The sequence below is a fragment of the Eriocheir sinensis genome, chromosome 58 (genome assembly GCF_024679095.1).
Source record: "Eriocheir sinensis breed Jianghai 21 chromosome 58, ASM2467909v1, whole genome shotgun sequence".
NCBI lineage: Eukaryota > Metazoa > Arthropoda > Malacostraca > Decapoda > Varunidae > Eriocheir > Eriocheir sinensis.
Window position 1 is genome coordinate 8,945,924 of NC_066566.1, and position 20,000 is coordinate 8,965,923.

General features: G+C 44.5%; 1 protein-coding gene across 1 annotated transcript in view; it reads left to right on the forward strand.

The window, feature by feature from the left end:
- The first annotated feature begins 1,009 nt into the window (after positions 1-1,009).
- LOC126984990 (glutamate-rich protein 3-like) overlaps positions 1,010-20,000 on the forward strand; it is a 34,139-nt gene continuing 15,148 nt past the window's right edge. The window contains exons 1-6 of the mRNA XM_050839219.1: positions 1,010-1,148; positions 11,173-11,337; positions 13,392-13,541; positions 13,969-14,134; positions 19,140-19,267; positions 19,642-19,837. Coding sequence (XP_050695176.1) covers positions 1,032-1,148; positions 11,173-11,337; positions 13,392-13,541; positions 13,969-14,134; positions 19,140-19,267; positions 19,642-19,837 — 922 coding nt within the window. The 5' untranslated portion in view covers positions 1,010-1,031. The remainder of the gene's footprint in view (positions 1,149-11,172; positions 11,338-13,391; positions 13,542-13,968; positions 14,135-19,139; positions 19,268-19,641; positions 19,838-20,000) is intronic.

The following is a 20,000-nucleotide window of genomic DNA, read 5'->3' on the forward strand; positions in this document are numbered from 1 at the left end:
TTTTAACCTTTTCCTTTCACATGTTTTCCTTCTTAACATCTCTATTTTCCTCCGCAGTTCTATGTTGGTGTATCATGATTTTTAATTTTGTGGTTTTCCTTACTTTGTTATTCTTTCCATTTTTTTCTGTTTTCTGTTTCCTTACTTTCAACGATTTTTTCTGCTCCTTTACGCTTATTCCTTTTCATCCCTTTCCTTTTTAATTTTCTGGCTTTTCTCTTCCTCTTTCATTCCCCGTTTTCCACTCTTACAAACTTACGTCCCTCCCTAACACCTCCCTTGCACCCTAACTTTGTCTTATCCAACGGGCATTGTTATCTTCACATCTGGCTTCCCACATGTCACTGATCTCACTGCAGTCACCCCTTTCTCTACTAAGCTACAAACTTACGTCCCTACCTAACACCTCCCTTGCACCCTAACTTTGTCTTATCCAACGGGCATTGTTATCTTCACATCTGGCTTCCCACATGTCACTGATCTCACTGCAGTCACCCCTTTCTCTACTAAGCTACATCAGTCCCTCTCCCCACCTCAAACTGCAAGCTTCCTTCCTCATTTGCCATACTGCGGTACTATCATTCACACCTTTCACCTTACCTCTCCATTTACTCAGTCTCCCAACCTGGTAAACAGACTTTTCCTCCTCCCCCTCCTCCCCCGTAAAGCAACCGACAGCCCCAGTCTTCCTCACTAATGCCCCGACTTTTATCCGTTCCGCTGTACAGAACTGCCTTCCTCCCTTCCCAGACAAAAGATAGCCCGTCCTACCAGTCAGACCAACATTAGCCTCCTCGTTCCCTCTCTACTAGACTAACACTTCACACCATTTCTCTCCCGTATTATCAACCAAATGTGTTCCTCTCCCTTCCCCTTCCTCCCAAACCTTACGTAACTAACCCTCTCCCCCCTCCCCGCCCCCCGCTCTCCCCTAACAAGACTGATACCCTTTTCCCTTGTTCACCCTTCTGCACATCCTTCCCTCTTCCTCAACGTTACTAACCCCACCCCTGCCCCCCCCCAGCAGCACCATGAGGGTTGGGTCTGCGGAGGGGGAGCGGGGGGACTACTGCAGCCTCCGGGATGTGCACCTCGCCCACTACTTCTCCCGAGCTGACGTCGTCTCCCACCTCGTGCACATGGGACTGGTAAGTGTAGATGGTTGAGTGTACATGGCTTGCCGAGTGTGTGTGGCTTGGTGTACATGGAAAAGTCTGCATGTGTACAGGGTTGAGTGTGAATGAGTCTGGTGGATGTCCAAGACAGTTCAAGGTCTTCATGAGTTAGTGCACATAATCTGGTGAGTGCACAAGGGTCGGTTTGATATACTTAGATTTCCAGGTTTTACATAGCAGACCCGCAGACCCAACCCTCATGGTGCTGCTGGGGGGGCAGGGGTGGGGTTAGTAACGTTGAGGAAGAGGGAAGGATGTGCAGAAGGGTGAACAAGGGAAAAGGGTATCAGTCTTGTTAGGGGAGAGCGGGGGGCGGGGAGGGGGGAGAGGGTTAGTTACGTAAGGTTTGGGAGGAAGGGGAAGGGAGAGGAACACATTTTTAGTATAGGCGAGGGGGGAAGGAGTAATGGGAGCAATGGGAGGAGTAATGGGAGGGGACATCTAGCTCATAATATAACCAGGCAGCTTAGAAGTAATTCTAGAGGAGTAACAGAGGGCGGGCTAAGAATCTTCTATACTAACAGCAGGAGCCTCAGAAATAAGATAGACTTACTAAGGGGTGAAGCTTGTTCAGAAAATTTTGACATAATAGCGATCACTGAGACATGGATAGACTTTGCTAATAGAAATTTTAGGTCAGAATTTGAAATAACGGGTTATCAGATGTTTCACAAAGACAGAAGGGGCAGAAAGGGATGTAGAGTTGCGCTATATGTTAAAGACTCACTTAAATGTTTAGTTAACAACTCAGTCAAAACTAACATGGATTCAGAATCAGTTTGGGTGGACGTTTACAAAGGGAAAGAAAAACTAACTCTAGGAGTTATATACAGGCCACCCAACCTTAACAGGCAGGACACGAGTATATTACTACAGGAGATTGGCAGGGCGAGTATGAGTAGAAATGTCTGTGTAATGGGGGACTTTAATTATAGGAATATAGACTGGGAAGATCTAGTGGGTGACCTGGAAGCCGAGGACTTTCTTGAAGTTATACAAGATAATTTCCTTAAGCAGGTAGTTACTGAGCCTACCAGAGGAGATAACATATTAGACTTAGTCCTAACCAATAATGGGAACTTGCTACGTGAGTTGGAGGTGGGCGGAGAGTTAGGAAATAGTGATCACAGAACGGTTCGTTTTAGGTTAGACTGGGCGGTAACCCGTGATCCAAACCCAGTGTTAGTGCCAGATTTTAGAAGAGCAAACTACGAGGGGCTTCGAAGACATCTTGAAGGGGTAAACTGGGATAATTTAGGGATTCATGAGGGCCAGAACTGCGGATTGGAGAGCCAGGAGAACCAGGTAGAAATGTCTTACAATAATCTAGTTAGAGTAATAGTAGAGGGGCAAGAACAGCATATACCACAGCGAACACTTAGAAAAGAAAACAATGATCCTAAGTGGATGACTCGTGGACTAAAACACGAGATTGGGTTAAAGAAGGGAATTTATCAGAAAATAAAGAATGGGGAAACACATCTCAGGGGCCGGTACGTCGAACTATCTAGATTAGTTAAGAAAAACACCAGGATAGCACAAAAGAACTATGAGATCAAAGTAGCAAATGAGGCGAAAAGTAATCCTAAGGGCTTCTTTCAGATGTATAGAACAAAAACACGGGAGAAAATTGGACCGCTGAAATCAAACACAGGGGAGCTAGTAGAAAATTACGAAAATATGAGCACATTGTTGAACGACTACTTCCTTTCAGTATTCACACAGGCGGATCGAACGACTATACCGGAAAGAGTTCAGGTGTACGAGGGCGGGGATGGCGATAAATTGAGGGATATAATCATTACCAGGCAAGTAGTTCAGGATGAGATAGATAAGCTTAAGAAGAACAAGTCGCCAGGTCCTGACGGGATATTTCCGAGGGTATTAAAGGAGCTAGGTGATATAATCAGTGACCCACTAACCGACATCTTTAAGATGTCGGTAAATACTGGCTATGTGCCGAGCATATGGAAAGTAGCTAATGTGACGCCGATTTTTAAAAAGGGGGACAGGTCAGTTGCTTCAAACTATCGCCCAATTAGCTTAACATCGGTTATAGGGAAGATGCTGGAGTCCATAATAGCCAGGAACATTCGGGAGCATTTAGAGAAACATAGCTTAATTCACGACTCGCAGCATGGGTTCACAAAAGGTTGGTCATGCCTCACCAATCTCTTGTCCTTCTACAATAAAGTATTTGAGGCGGTTGACAGAGATGAAAATTATGATGTAATCTATCTTGATTTTAGTAAAGCGTTTGACAAAGTTCCTCACCAACGACTGTTGCTTAAATTACAGGCTCACGGAGTCGAGGGTAAAGTTTTGAACTGGGTCAAGGCGTGGCTTAGCAATAGGAAGCAAAGAGTGCAAATCAATGGTAAAAGATCTGACTGGGGATGTGTTACGAGTGGGGTCCCACAAGGTTCGGTATTAGGTCCACTTTTGTTTATTATTTATATCAATGACTTAGACACAGGAATTAGTAGTGATGTTAGTAAATTTGCAGATGATACCAAGATCGGTAGAGTAATTGAGTCGGATCAGGACGCTAGTATTCTCCAAGGTGAACTCAACAGATTATATGACTGGGCGGATAAATGGCAGATGGAGTTCAATGTAGGGAAGTGCAGTATTCTGAGTGTAGGTAGGAACAACCCCTCACATAACTATTGCTTAAATGACACTCTCATAAGTAGGTCTGGGTGCGAGAGGGATTTAGGGGTTTTAGTGAGCTCTGATCTCCGTCCAAGGGCACAATGCATTCAAGCTAGAAATCGAGCTAATAGGGTACTTGGATTTATTTCAAGGAGCGTAAGCAACAGAAGCCCCGAAGTCTTCCTCAAACTATATTTAGCATTAGTTAGACCTCATCTTGACTATGCGGTTCAGTTCTGGTCACCCTACTATAGAATGGATATCAAAATGTTAGAATCGGTGCAGAGGAGGATGACTAAGATGATTCAGGGGTTGAGAAACTTGCCATACGAGGAAAGACTCAAACAGTTAAACTTGCATTCTCTAGAAAGGCGAAGGGTGCGTGGAGATATGATCGAGGTTTATAAATGGATGAAGGGCTTTAATAAGGGAGACATTCATAAGGTTTTGTTGGTAAGAGAACCGGGTAGGACACGAAGTAACGGGTTTAAACTGGATAAATTCAGATTCAACAGGGACATAGGCAAAAATTGGTTTACTAATAGGGTGGTGGATGAGTGGAATAGGCTTAGCAGTCATGTGGTGAGTGCCAATACAATTGTCACATTCAAAAATAGACTAGATAAATTCATGGACAGCGATATTAGGAGGGGTTAGATACACGGGAGCTTAGGGTCAAAGGAGCTGCCTCGTACAGGCCTACATCCTTGTGCAAATTAATTGAAACAAACATGATTTTAGCCTACTATTTGCTATTACATCTTATTAAAGTATGCTAATGCAATAATTGAGCTGCTATTGCATCAATTATCATCTAAACATTTGCTGATGCAATAATTCAGCCGATATTGCATCATGAGATTTAGGCTGATGCAATAATTATTGCATCATACATCAGAAACCCCACTGCAGCTCATGAGTCTGACGTCACTCAGTCATAAGCCAACACTTTTCCGAGATGGACGTGACACCCAGAAAGCGTACTAAGATTGTGACTTTGCATGAACATACATCTAGTACATATCGAGAAATTGCTAAGATCGTTGGAGTGAGTCTTGCAACTGTTAGCCGTGTCATTAAATTGAAGCATGACACTGGATCGGTTACTCCTAAACGTAAGGGGAAATGTGGCCGTAAGAAAAAAACTACTCCAAGAGACGATGCCTACTTAATTCGACAAAGCAAAAAAGATCCACGCAAAACGAGCGACGCTTTGAATACAGATTTAAAGCAGAAAGGAATCGAAATTAGTTCCTCTACAGTTCGCAGACGGCTCCTCGCAGTTGGTAGAAGAGCCAGAAGACCTGTGAAAAAACAGCTTCTAACCAAAGCAATGAAAGAAAAACGGTATAAGTGGGCAAAGAAGTACAAAGATTGGACCAAGGAACAGTGGAGAAAAGTCATTTTTAGTGATGAGAGCCATTTTTTTGTACAGGGTCAGAGAAGCCAGCATGTTCGTAGGTCATCAGGAGAGAAGATTCGGGATTCTCACATTGATCAATGTGTTAAACACCCTCTTAAGAAGATGTTTTGGGGATGCTTTAGTTATTATGGTGTCGGAAGCCTTCATCCAGTTGAAGGAATGATGCGTTCAGCACAATACATTGATGTTCTTCAAAAGACGTGTTCCAGAGCTAGAGAAGAGGGTTCCTGATGGTTCTGGGATCTTTCAACAGGACCTTGCTCCCTGTCACACATCAAAATTGTGAAGAATTTCATGACAGAGAAGAATATACAAGTGCTTGATTGGCCGGGCAACTCTCCAGACGTAAGCCCAATTGAAAATTTGTGGGCCATTTGCAAAAGTAGGCTTCGTACAATGGACTGCACAACTAAAGAAATGCTCATTCAGGCACTGATTCAGGTATGGTACAGGGACCCAAAAATCAACAGTGACTGTTCAAATCTAGTGGATTCTATGCCAAACCGCGTTCAAATGCTCATAAAAAACAGAGGAGGCCATATCCGTTACTAATTTGCATTTATCAGATGTTTTAGTTTGTTTGAAAAATAAAGATCCTTGGGAAACATATTTTCATTGCCTGTTTCAATTAATTTGCACAAGGATGTACCAGCCTCTTGCAGACTCCTGCGTTCTTATGTTCTTATGTTCTTATAAACGATGCGATTTGGTGTATGTAAACATGGGTTTCCATAAACGTAGATTTTAGTAAGGTAAACCTATGTCTGGTTGGTGTATGTAAACATGGGTTTCCATAAACGTAGATTTTAGTAAGGTAAACCTATGTCTGGTTGGTGTATGTAAACATGGGTTTCATATACGTAGATTTTAGTAAGGTAAACCTATGTCTGGTTGGTGTATGTAAACATGGGTTTCATAAACGTAGATTTTAGTAAGGTAAACCTATGTCTGGTTGGTGTATGTAAACATGGGTTTCATATACGTAGATTTTGATGAAGTGTCTGGGGCCACTTATGATTGTAGATGGGTTCTGTGTTACATGGGGCAATGAAGTGAACATGAATATAAATGAGATACACCCACTTGAGGGGCGTCTGCACAGACACACACACACTCACACACACACACACACACACACACACACACACACACACACACACACACACACACACACACACACACACACAAGAAGGATCTCTCCTCACCTGGCCAGGTAATCAATACAATGTCTAGTGACCCACCTTACCTGACCTTCCTCTCCCCTCCCCTCCCATCCAGCCTTCTTTTGCACCCCTGAGCCTCCCCTCCCTCTCTCTCCGATCCACCTCTCCACTCATGCACTGCTTACCCTTCCTAACCTTCCCCGTCTCTCCTTCTCTCCATGCCTATCATCTCTTCCCATGCGGCACATCTTTCCATCCACCCACAAGCACCTCTCTACCGGTATCCGCAGCTCTTCCCCTTCTCATTACTTTCTCTTCTCCCTTTTCCTCAAGCACCCCACCCTCACCCCATCCTACTAGTATAAGCACCCGTACAAGTATAGGTGTGTGTGTGTGTGTGTGTGTGTGTGTGTGTGTGTGTGTGTGTGTGTGTGTGTGTGTGTGTGTACATGTATACATATTTCCGGAGGTATACACAACACACAAGAACCCTCACCCAGTGTCCTGCATGAGTTGCCAAGTGCGCAAAACTTCCGTCCCCTTTCCTATACTTTCTTCCAGCTGCCACTGCCTCCTCCTCTTCCTCCTCCTCCTCCTCCTCCTCCTCCTCCTCCTCCTCCTCCTACTCCTCTTCCTCTTCCTCTTCCTCCCCCTCCTCCTCCTCCTTCTCCTCTCTGCTGTCCTTCATCTTCCATTGCTGTCCTTCATCTTCCATTTGCTGTCCTTCATCTTCCACCTTTGATTAGAAGTTAGTGTAGCTTGTCACGAACAGCCTCGTAAGGACCATCAGATCTGCTGTTGTTTGTTCTTCCTGTGTGTTTCTTTGTGTTCCTCCTCCTCCTCCTCCCAGCAAATCCAAATAACCTATGATTTCTGTTGCCTATTTCCAGCTTTACTTCCCTCCTTTCTCCCTTCTATCCCTCCCTCCCTGCCTCCCTTCTTGTCTCCCTCCGTCCTGCTTTCCTCCCTTGCTTCCTTCCTTTCTTCATTTATTGATTTTCTTATACACATACGCATTCCTTCCTTCACTAATTAAAAACTCATGCATTGACTCTCTAATTCATTCATTTATTATTTCACTTAACCATTAATTATTTCGTCCACTATTGTATTCATTCTTCCACTAATTCATCCATCCGTTTCTACATTGATTTCTTTCTTCAAATTTTCCTTTTACTTTTTCCGCAGATTTTCACGGTTCTTGCTCGAGTTCGTTTCGTCTATTTTAATCATGTATGCTTCCAGTTGTTTGTGCTCTTCTTACCTGCCTCTCCCTTCCGTTCCCTCTTCTTACCTGCACCCACCTGCCTCCACCCACCTGCCTGCACCCACCTGCCTGCACCCTCCTGCCTACACCCCCCTGCCTACACCCTCCTGCCTGCACCCCCCTGCCTACATCCCCCTGCCTGCATCCACCTGCCTGCTTGCCTTGCTAAAACAGTGCTGGTCCTACTCCAATTATGCCTCGCCCTCCTCCTGCTAATTATCTCTTTCCCTCGTACATTCTTCGCCATTCCCCCCTCCCCCTCCCTCTCCCCCTCCGCCTCCCCCTCCTCCTCCCTCAGTTTACCTCTATTCCTCCACTAAGCCTCATCATCCCCCGTCCTCCTTCCCCACATCGCTCCTGCTTTTCTTTCCTCTCTCTCCCTCCATTCTTTCTTATATTCACTTTTCTTATATCCCCTGCTCTCTCTCTCTCTCTCTCTCTCTCTCTCTCTCTCTCTCTCTTATTTATTCATTTTGTTTACTCGTTTGTTTGTTTGTCATTCTGTTCTCCTTTCTCCTTTTCCTTCCTTTCTTATTCCTTCCTCTCTTTCCTCCGTACTTCTTTATACCATTTATTTCCATTTTTCTTTCATTATTTTTTCGGTTCTCTCCCCCATTCTTTTTCCCTTAACAATTTCCATCATCACTCCTTTCCTTCCCCTCTCTCTCTCTCTCTCTCTCTCTCTCTCTCTCTCTCTCTCTCTCTCTCTCTCTCTCTCTCTCTCTCTCTCTCTCTCTCTCTCTCTCTCTCTCTCTCTCTCTCTCTCGCTTTCCTTCTTTTTTACTTCCTTTCTTTCTTTCTTTCTTTCTTTCTTCCTTCCATCCCTTCTTCCCTCCTTTCTTCCTTTCTTTCTTTCTTTCTTTCTTTCTTTCTTTCTTTCCTTCTTTCTTCCTTCCTTCCTTTCTTCCCTCCTTTCTTCTTTCCTTTCTATCTTTCTTTCTTTCTTTCTCTTTCCTTCTTTCTTTCTTCCTTTCTTTCTTTCTTTTTTCCTTTCTTTCTTGCTTCCTTTCTTTCTTTCTTTCTTTCTTCCTTCCCTCCCTCGTCTTCGGTACATCGATGGCTGACATTGATTGGCCTTCACGTGGATGATGTTGTTACCTTTCTCAGTACCTCCTCCTCCTCTTCTTCTTTTTCTTCTTCCTCCTCCTCTTCTTCCTCTTCCTCCTCCTCTTCCTCCTCCTCCTCCTCTTCCTCCTCTTCCTCTTACTCCTCCTCCGCCTCCTCCTCCTCCTCCTTCTCTTATTACGTTTGCGTCTTTTTTTTCTTCTTCCTCCTCCTCCTCCTCCTCCTCCTCCCACTACTACTACTACTACTACTACTACTACCACTTCTCTTCATCAGGCACCCATCCATTTTACCGTCTTATTTCTTTTATAATCCTATCCTTGCCTCATCACCTCATTTTTTTCCTTGCAATTACTCTCACTTTTATCTTACACACAATACCCTCTTCACTACCTCACCATCTAACTGCACATATCCCTTCCCACTCTACACACCTCTCTCTTCCACTGAGCCTGCACCGTTTCAATAACCTCTACATTACAACAGTCCATCGTCTTGTCTGTGAATAGAACCACCACAACCACCATTACGACCCTCTTTGACATCGATATTATAAGGAGAAACATCAATATATATTTTATCTTTCACCTTTTCTTTCCATTCTTTTTTCTTTTTTTCCATTTCTCTCTCTCTCTCTCTCTCTCTCTCTCTCTCTCTCTCTCTCTCTCTCTCTCTCTCTCTCTCTCTCTCTCTCTCTCTCTCTCTCTCTCTCTCTCTCTCTCTCTCTCTCTCTCTCTCTCTCTCTCTCTCTCTCTCTCTCTCTCTCTCTTACCTTCTTTCCTTCCATCCTTCCATCGTCTCTTCCTTTCATCCTTAATAAACCATAATTTTCTCCTGTCTTTGCGTCCTAACCTTTCCATCTCTCTCACCACAAACATAACAACACAATTTATCAACACCCACCCATGACAGGCAACAACCTTCCTCCTCGTTCCCCATCCATTCCTATCATCACATTATATCACCGTCACTATCTCACACACATTACCCTTTGTTTCATGCGGCTTCCAAGTTTACAATCACACGCCGCCGCCGACACCTTTCCTGGCACGCAATTCCCTTCCCTCCACGATAAGGTGTGAGGGATGGACGCGGTTCCTCCCCTGATACTATTCACCAGTAACGGATGATTAGTGGGGTGGGTAAGCCGTTGTTTTCCTCTGCTTAACGGTAGCAGCGACGGGCCAAATTTGTGGCTTTACCGTGTAGCAGCGACAGGCCAAATTTGTGGCTTTACCGTGTAGCAGCGACAGGCCAAATTTGTGGCTTTACCGTGTAGCAGCGACAGGCCAAATTTGTGGCTTTACCGTGTAGCAGCGACGGGCCAAATTTGTGGCTTTACCGTGTAGCAGCGACAGGCCAAATTTGTGGCTTTACCGTGTAGCAGCGACGGGCCAAATTTGTGGCTTTAGACTCCCCTTTCCTCTACTCTCTGCCCTTCACCATTCCTTACTGACCCTCCTCAAGACTCCTCCTTCTCCTTATCCCTATCCTAATCTATCTCCCGAACAGACTCAACTTTCCTTGGCGCTTACCCCAATACACCTTTCCCAAAGACTCCCCTTCTCCAAGTCTCTATTCACATCTATCACTCACTATACGCAACTGTCTTCATATTCCTTTCCTTGGCTCAGTACTCTGATTCTACCGCACCAATTCATGATCTCAATACCGCCCATACCTTATCCCAATTGTACTATTCCCTGATCCTCATCCCACCTATCTTTCCCTTGACCCAGTGCCTCATCCCCCATTCTATCTATGTCTTTATCCTGCTGGTGTGCCTATCTTAAGCCCAACTTCCAGGCCTACTCCTAGTACTAATCCCAACCTCTGCTCTATCCCTTCACGTTGCTCCAGCCCCAGTACTTCCCACTCGTCCCTCATACACTCCTCAAGCCCCAGCTCCTGACCTAGCCCCAACCAAGTCCTAGACCAGTCTCAGCTCAGGCCCAGCCCTTCCCCTTACCTATATGCTGCCGATCATCATGTACGCTTCAGAAACTTGGTGCCTCACACGAGATTTAAAGAGGAAACTAAGAACAAAGAATGGAGATAAATGTTTCTAATATCGAGAGAAAATTATAACTGAATAGCGCGCACTCAAAGGTTTGATAAATATTATTGACGATTTTATATATGAAAAGTGAACAAGGCCAGGTCATATATGAACAGATGGACACCTAAAGTTAGAATGGCGACCCAAGAATTGTAAGTCAGAGCAGACAGAGGACCAGGTGGAGATATCAGATTGGAGGATTTACTGAAGCACTCCAAAACACTAAACGTCAGACAGAGGAATAGGGAACGTTGGGAAAGACTTTTATCCTCCCGTGGATTAGTAACAGCTGATGATGATGATGATGATGATAACTTTCTTTTTGTTTCTACACCCCCCCCTCTCTCTCTCTCTCTCTCTCTCAGGTGCGGCGGACGGGGGAGGTGGTGACGGAGAAGGAGTGGCGGCGGGCGTACGCCAAGCAGCAGCGGGAGGAGCGGGAGAGGGAGAAGGAGGCACACCGGAGGAGGCTGCAGGAGGCGGAGGAGGCGGCCAGGAGAAGGATCACGGAGAAGATTAGGAGGAAGGAGGTAAGAAGATGAGGAGGAAGGGAGTATGAGGAGATGAGGAGGAGGAAGGTGAGGAGGAGATTTGAAGAAAGGAGGTGAGGAGATTAGTGAGTAGTGAGGAGACCAAGAGAGACCAGGTGAGGAGGAGACTAAGAGGAAGGCGGCGAAGATATTGGGAGGAGGAGATGAAGCTGAAAATAAAAGCAAGTGGTGAGAAGATTAGCAGGAGACTAAGATGAATCAAGGAGTTAACCCGTCCGCTGCGATTGGCACGGATTTCGCCTTCACTGGTAGCCTGGCAACACATATAGTTCCAGGTCTTTCTCTGTCTCGTGGTGGATAGTGGAGTGTTTCCCATGTGGTATTGGTGTGTTGGATATCCCCTCCCAAGGTGCAGGACTTTACATTTTTCTTCATTGAATTGTAGCAGCCACTTTTTGTTCCATTCCTTCAGCTTGGTGAGGTCTCCTGGTAGGAAATCCGCAGTCAAGGAGTTAAAGAGATTAGGAAGAAGAGAATTAGGAGAAAATTAGAAGGAATAAGGTGCAAAGATTAGGAGAAAGAGAATTACGAGGAGACCAGGAGGAATGAAGGAGGCAAGGAAAGTTGGAGGAAAAAGATTAAGAAGTGACCAGTAGACATGAAGGAGGTAAGGAGATTGGGAATTGGGAAGAACTGGGAAGAAAGATTAAAAGACGACTAGAATGACTATAGGTGTGAAGATTAGGAGGGAAGGAGGAGATGAGGAGGGAGGAGGAAAGACGTGATGGAGGTGTGTGTGTCATGAGCATACAGTTTAGCCCGGTAGCTGCGGGGATCATGTTTCTTAAAGGCCCCTCTAAGCGAGAAAAATGAGAAAAAATCATCACTCACGCAAACCATTTCATAATATATATCAACGCATTTGTGATCAGTTTATGCACCATCTATTTTGGGGGGTTTATATCATGGCAAAAATTTGGACCGTCGGATTCGCTGGTACGCGGTAAAGCCACAAATTTGACCCGTCGCTGCTACCGGGTTAGTGTGGAGAGCAAGAAAATGTGTCCGCAGAGAGAATGCTGAACTACTCCCTGATGCTAACTGTGACAGAGGGAAGACAAACTGAGGACATGGGAGGGTCTGATAGGCTTGCAGCACACCCCCGCCACCAGTATATTGTTAACTGTGACAAAGAGAAGACAGAGTGAGGACATGGGAGGGTCTGATAGGCTTGCAGCACCCACTCGCCACCAGTAAATAAACTCACCAGGTATTGCCTACTACTTACCAACAATTTCATGCTCTCCCTCTTCTTCCTCCCTCTTTGCTCACATTCCTTTCCTTAACTTCCTCCAATTACATCCTCGTTTCTCCCCGTGCCCTTCTTTTCTCCTTCCCACTCGCTCACTTCGTCTGTTATCGACCTACTGCTTGTAACATCCATTTGTTCATATTCATCACCTAGACTACTTTTTTTTCTATCCTCATTCTTCTCCAGGCCTTTCCTCCTTTCCACTTCTCCTGCATTTGTTTTCTCCAATCCCACATCACCGACACCACTGACTCTTTCTATCTCCCTCTTCGTCCATTTTCCTCTCACTCCGACCTTCATCCTCACTTTTTAAACACACCCAACCACACAGTAACAGATGGACACTAACACCCACACCCACACAGTAATAGATGGACACTTAACCCCTTGGATGCGGATTTCCTACTAGAAGACATCACCAAGCTATAGGAGAGGAACAAAAAGTGACTGCTCCAATTTAGTGAAGAAAAATGTAAGGCCATGCATCTTGGGAGGGGAAATCCAGCATACCAATACCACATGGGAAACACTCCATTACCCACCACAGAGGCACAGAAAGACCTGGAAGCATATGTTCCCAGGCTACCAGTGAAGGCGAAATCCGTGCCAATCGCAGCGGACGGGTTGACCAGTACCTTAGAACCCTGACACTCTTTCTCCGTCCATGACACTACTCGCCATTTCAATACGTAAAGAATACTGACACTTCCCTTTTCTTCCTCCCTTTTTATTCGAACTCCTCCGTTTCACTCCATCGAACTCCATTCCCATCTTCCCCCAGGCCCGGAGAACCCTAAGAGCTGCGCTGGAAGGGGAGTGGCAGCGCATGTGTATTCTGGAGGACGCCCACAAGGACCCTGGAAAACCCCCGGACGCAGCATACACCCAGCAGGAAGGAAGAGACGCCAAGGAGGGTCCAGGCCAGCGACAGGTAATTATGGAACTGAGGGTGCGGGAAGAGCAGATGCGAAGTGAAAAATAGACAGTGTTGAAGGAAGAGGTGATTGGTACGAGATCGAAAATTTGGAAAAATGAGATGCAAAGAGAAGTTAAAAGGTTTACAAAGAGGGGAAACTAAAAGAGTCAGAGATAAAAAAGGACAGGAAACTTAAAAGGCTGGAAGAAGAATAAGGAAGGGAAGCAGCGAGGATACTTCGGAAAAGAACAGCAGCGAAGTGAGTGGAGGAAAAGTTAGAGGGGTAGTGAAGCAGTAGACGGCCACAACTAAGTATCCAGACATATTGCTTATGATCTAGACAAATTTTGACTGCTTTGGTTTACGTACATCTGGAAACACACACACACACACACACACACACACACACACACACACAACCTCATCTCCCCCCCCACCTCAGTCCCCAGGCGAGGATGGTGTCCTTCACTTCGACATCGTGTGGAACTACCGCCCGGCCAGCAGCACCACGGACGGAGCTGCCACCTCCAGCGTGACTCCGGGGGCCTCAGACAGCAGCCTCGGCGCCCCGTTTGGCCTGGGGCGCGCCAGAGGACACACCCCTGACAGTGAGTGCCTTTTTTGACCTGGTTAAGTATGTTACTCCTCCTCGCACGACCCCTGAGCAGATCACCAGCGACAGGGCTAGATGATAATTTAGACTATCAACTTACCTCGACACGGGGCAGTAACGTAGGAGTAACCTGATGCTTGCAAACTTTACTCCGACAAGATCTTCTTTTATTAACAGTCTGGAAACCTATTTGGAAAGGCTTCTATACTTCGCCAAAGGGCATCACTAGGGCGGGTAGGTTAGGTGATGCACTAAATGACTTAGCAGCTTAACTCATGCACATTCTTGCCTTATTAACGGTGTTGTGAAAGTCTTCATTAGAAATTTCTGTGAAGTCAAACTCAACGCACTCAGAAATGGGATTTTATAGTGACATTCGTACTGTAATTGCTACGATAGAAAAGAACGGATTTCCCTCATCAGTGACATCTCAAGTAATGGACGGCGGACTCTTGATTTTGCGGCGCCCTTGTCACTAAGCAGCGAATTTTGAAAAATCAACAGCATTGGTGCGAATCGCTATAACTCCCTTATTTTTGGGGCTACAGAAATGTTTTTGGTACTAATCGACGGCAAAATGAAAGGGCTATATTGTTTAAAACGCGACTGGGCTCAAAAATCGACTCGAAAGGGTAAAAAATCGAATAAATTCGAAAAAAAAGACTGAAAAAAAAATATTTTTGAGTTCCCAACCTTGAAACCCACTCATTTTTTTTAATTTCAAAAGCACTTATTTAACAAATACTATAGCCCTACCAATGTGCTTTCCAATATGATGCATAACATTTCCCTAATCGCAGTAATTTCGTCGCTAGAGCTCGAAACGTAAGCCCTTTTGAGAGCGATTTTGACAAACTCCAGACACTTTGCCGTTTTTTTCTAGTGTGGCATTACTATTGTCTCCAGAAGTCTGTAATTTGGCATGTAGCCCCTCTTTGCAATGTAGTTTGACCAGCTCGAAGGATGTTTTGATAGCTCGATTCCAAGTTTGTCGTCGAGCTGTCATAAGATAGCCTGTTTTTCGGCCCTTTTGCCGCGATTTGGACACGTCCTAGTTTTTTTGCTTATAACTTTGTTATTTATTTAGTGCTTTCCAATTTTGTTTTTCTGATTATTACTCCGTATTAAGAGAGCTTTCATTTGCCACCAAACACGCCTTCCTAGCTTCAGTAGTTTTTGCTCGAGCTTGACCAGAAGTCGCGACGGAAATTCGCCGAATGTGACTCATTGCACGCGCCGCGACGAAAAACCTTCCTGACGCCACAAAAAATTATCATATCTGCATAAGAATTTATATATGAACACTTAATTATGTGAACTATCTTGTATTAAAATCATTTTAAGATATCTATATAAAAAGTTACTATTTTTATATAATCACTTCACTCAAACTACCGTCCTATGGCTTTACTTTTTTGTCTATCTAAAGCTTTTGAATCAATCCTTGACCGGAAGATTCAAAAGCACCTTTCCACTTCTGACCTTCTATCTGATCGCCAGTATGGGTTCCGCAAGGGGCGTTCTACTGGTGATCTCCTTGCCTTCCTAACTGACTCTTGGTCATCCTCTCTTAGCCTTTTCGGTGAAACCTTTGCTATTGCATTAGACATATCAAAAGCTTTTGATAGGGTCTGGCACAAATCTTTGCTTTTCAAACTACCCTCCTACGATTTCTATCTTTCTCTCTGTACCTTTATCTCCAGTTTCTTTTCTGACCGTTCTATTTCTGTTGTGGTAGACGGTCACTGTTCTTCCCCTAAATCTATTAACAGTGGTGTCCCACAGGGTTCTGTCCTATCTCCCACTCTTTTTCTGTTGTTCATTGATGATCTTCTTTCCAAAACGAGCTGTCCTATCCATTCCTACGCCGATGATTCCACTCTGCATTACTCAACTTCTTTTAATAGAAGACCCACCCTACAGGAACTTAACGACTCAAGGCTGGAGGTTGCAGAACGCTTAGCCTCAGACCTTACTATTATTTCCGATTGGGGCAAGAGGAACCTGGTGTCCTTCAATGCCTCAAAAACACAGTTTCTCCACCTATCCACTCGACACAATCTTCCAAACAACTATCCCCTATTCTTTGACAACACCCAGCTATCACCTTCCTCAACACTAAACATCCTCGGTCTATCCTTAACTTAAAATCTCAACTGGAAACTTCATATCTCATCTCTTACTAAATCAGCTTCCTCGAGGCTGGGCGTTCTGTACCGTCTCCGCCAGTTCTTCTCCCCCGCACAGTTGCTGTCCATATACAGGGGCCTTGTCCGCCCTCGTATGGAGTATGCATCTCATGTGTGGGGGGGCTCCACTCACACAGCTCTTCTGGACAGAGTGGAGGCTAAGGCTCTTCGTCTCATCAGCTCTCCTCCTCATACTGATAGTCTTCTACCTCTTAAATTCCGCCGCAATGTTGCCTCTTTATCTTCTATCGATATTTCCACGCTGACTGCTCTTCTGAACTTGCTAACTGCATGCCTCCCCCCCTCCCGCGGCCCCGCTGCACTCGACTTTCTACTCATGCTCATACCTATACTGTCCAAACCCCTTATGCAAGAGTTAACCAGCATCTTCACTCTTTCATCCCTCACGCTGGTAAACTCTGGAACAATCTTCCTTCATCTGTATTTCCTCCTGCCTACGACTTGAACTCTTTCAAGAGGAGGGTATCAGGACACCTCTCCTCCCGAAATTGATCTTTCTTTCGGCCACCTCTTTTAATTCTTTTTTGGGAGCAGCGAGTAACAGGCTTTTTTTATTATTGTTTTCTTTTTTTGTGCCCTTAAGCTGCCTCCTTTGTTGTAAAAAAAATTTTTAAAAAATAAAAATACCGTGAGCTTGCAGTTTACTAAGGAGGCGGTTGTGAGGGACTTTGTCAAATGCTTTCTGAAAGTCCAAATATACAATGTCTACTGATTGACTTTTATCGTATACATTGAAGATGTAGTTGAAGAAATCGAGAAGGTTTGTCAAACAGGAACGTTTGTTTCGAAAACCATGTTGCAAATCCTTAATTAGTCTGTCATCTTAAAAAAAAAATTAAAAAATACCATTTTTCCACGAATGATCGTCTACAAAATTTTGCACACGATTGACGTTAGACTGATCGGTTGATAATTACCTGGTTGGGACTTGTCGCCTTTTTTAAAGATAGGAGTTACGTTAGCGAGTTTCCATTCTAGTGATACACTTCCTGTATTTAGTGACTTTGAGAATATGTTCAAGAGGGGCTTGCTGATCTGATGTTTTGCCTCTTGAAGAATACTCTAATATTATCGATAATTTGTACTATATCACTTTCTACAATGTCGTTAATACTACTCAGGGATGTGTCATCAATATATCTAGGGGCTTCCGGTTGCCTTTCGGATAAGATTTCTTCTGTAAAAACGGAGGCAAAAAAATCATTCAATATGTTAGCGATTTCTTTATCATCATTCGTGGATTCGCCATTTACAGTTGCTATTGGGCCAATACTTGGGGTGAGAACTTTTTTATTTCTTACGTAGGCAAAAAAAATCTTTAGGATTTGTTTTGCTGTCGCCTGCAATATGAAGCTCTAGGTTTCTTTTATTGAGACGTATGATTCTTTTTGTTTCTCGGAGTAATCTTTGGAATTCAATTTTGTCTGTTTCATAATTTAGGAGGAGGAGGAGGAGGAGGACGAGGAGGGGGACGAGAACGAGAACGAGAACGAGAACGAGGAGGAGGAGGAGGAGGTGGAGGAGGAATAATAATGATAATTTTAATGATTATTATAGTGAGAGTAAATTAATAACAATAATAATAATGATAAAATGGTTGGAATGAAACACGCGATGCTGCAGAACTTGAGTGACCTATCGATAACGCCCCGCCTGCACCCAGCTGTCAACCGTCACTTGACGCACGGACTGAACTAGGAAGCGACCTGAATTTTAGCCCCGCTCCGACAACTTGGCGAAGCTGCCCTGCCTCTCCACCCAGCACTGCACCCCGCCCCACCTCCACCCCACACCGTCATCAACCCCACCATCCCCCACATACCTTGGCCCCTCCAGTCATCAACGCGCTTCTTTTGTACATGTTTATTTATTTATTTATTTTAGTAAAATTTTCGGTTTAAGGAATTATTTTACTTGAAATTTGTAACATTTTCAGCTGAACAGCTACATATACTGAATAAAACATTTCTTCTTCTTTTTTTTCTTATTATTATTATTACTATTATTATTATTATTATTATTATTATTATTATTATTATTATTATTATTATTATTATTATTATCATTATTATTATTATTATTATTATTATTATTATTATTATTATTATTATTATTATTATTATTATTATTATTATTATTATTATTATTATTATTATTAATAATAATAATAATAATAGTATTATAATAATTACTAATATTATTATCATTATTAATATCATTATTATCCTTTTATTAATAGTTATCCAACCACCAAGTTAGAAGCAGTATTTAGTATGCGAGATCGCTAAATGTGTTACTCTTTACGGAAGATTAGTGGCACAGATAACGGTTGGTGTTGTCTTCTTCATGTGATGGTGTTTGCTTGTGAGTGTTGGCACATACTCGTTGGTGATTGCTGGCTACAGAACTGCAAGGGCGTGACGAAAAGGAAATCATTCATCTGCGTCCTCATTTTCAGGGACTGTGACGCTGTGCTGGCCGATTTTTGTGTGCATTTACCTAGCAATATTTACCTAGATGTAGAATACCGGATTTAAGCTAAGCTCGTGTTGTCAAGTCTCCATACCTGTTTCTGTCTAATTTTGCATCAAATTTATGGACGTGTGTGTGTGTGTGTGTGTGTGTGTGTGTGTGTGTGTGTGTGTGTGTGTGTGTGTGTGTGTGTGTGTGTGTGTGTGTGTGTGTGTGTGTGTGTGTGTGTGTGTGTGTGTGTGTGTGTGTGTGTGTGTTTCTGCCAGTGCATGCTTGGGGCATATTCGCCTGATTTACAAGTTGTCTGTTCGTCTTCAGAATTCCTTCCGCGGGCGAGGACGCGGGGCCGGCGGCACGTGGTGGGGGAGCCGTACGTGGCGTCCCTGGGGCCGCACCCGTCCCCGCGCTACCTTCACATCCTCCGGCCCACCAACAACTGCAAAGAGGTGCGCGCGCAGCCCACCTGTCGTTATTGATCATACTTCAAGGATTTTACCTGTACGACTACGCATTTTTTCTTTTAAATATAATTTCTGATGCCATCAATACACATAATTTCCTGCAATTACATAGCATCAAGGGATGTAATCTTAGGGAATGGGAATAGAAATATTCAATTAATAAAGGATACGAAAGTAGCATGAATAATGCCTTCTTTATTGTAGAAAATTTTGGGTTTAAGGCCCGATAATAGTGGAATAAACATAGTTTTCAAGACGTGTGTGGCGGCGCGGTGCCGTTGTCTCGTCTTGGAGGTCAGGCAGCCCAGCGCGAAGCCGACGGTCGATATACTAAGCCTGATTGTTCACTTCTGCCGCAGGTCTGGGCGAGACTGTGCCCCCCGCAGCCTGAAGCAAGCCGCTTGCCCCGTCCCGCTCCCTCCTCGGCCCCTCACATGAGACTAGTGTACGCGGGGGGCGGCGCGCCGTGCCCCACCCCCACCCGACTGGTCCTGAAGCAGCAGCCGGCCGGAGCCCACAACGTGACGGTGTTCCAGGGCACGGTTTGTGTTGGAGGTGTGTCCCTGCCCCGTCTGTTCCCCTGCCACGTTTATCGGGTCACCTGCAGCCGCGTGTTGAGGCTATGGGGCTCAGGACCTTTCATGACACTGGCAATATTTCACTAAAAATCCGCCAGTGCTAAAGGTTCCTAACAGACATAGTCGTCTTTGTCTCTTGT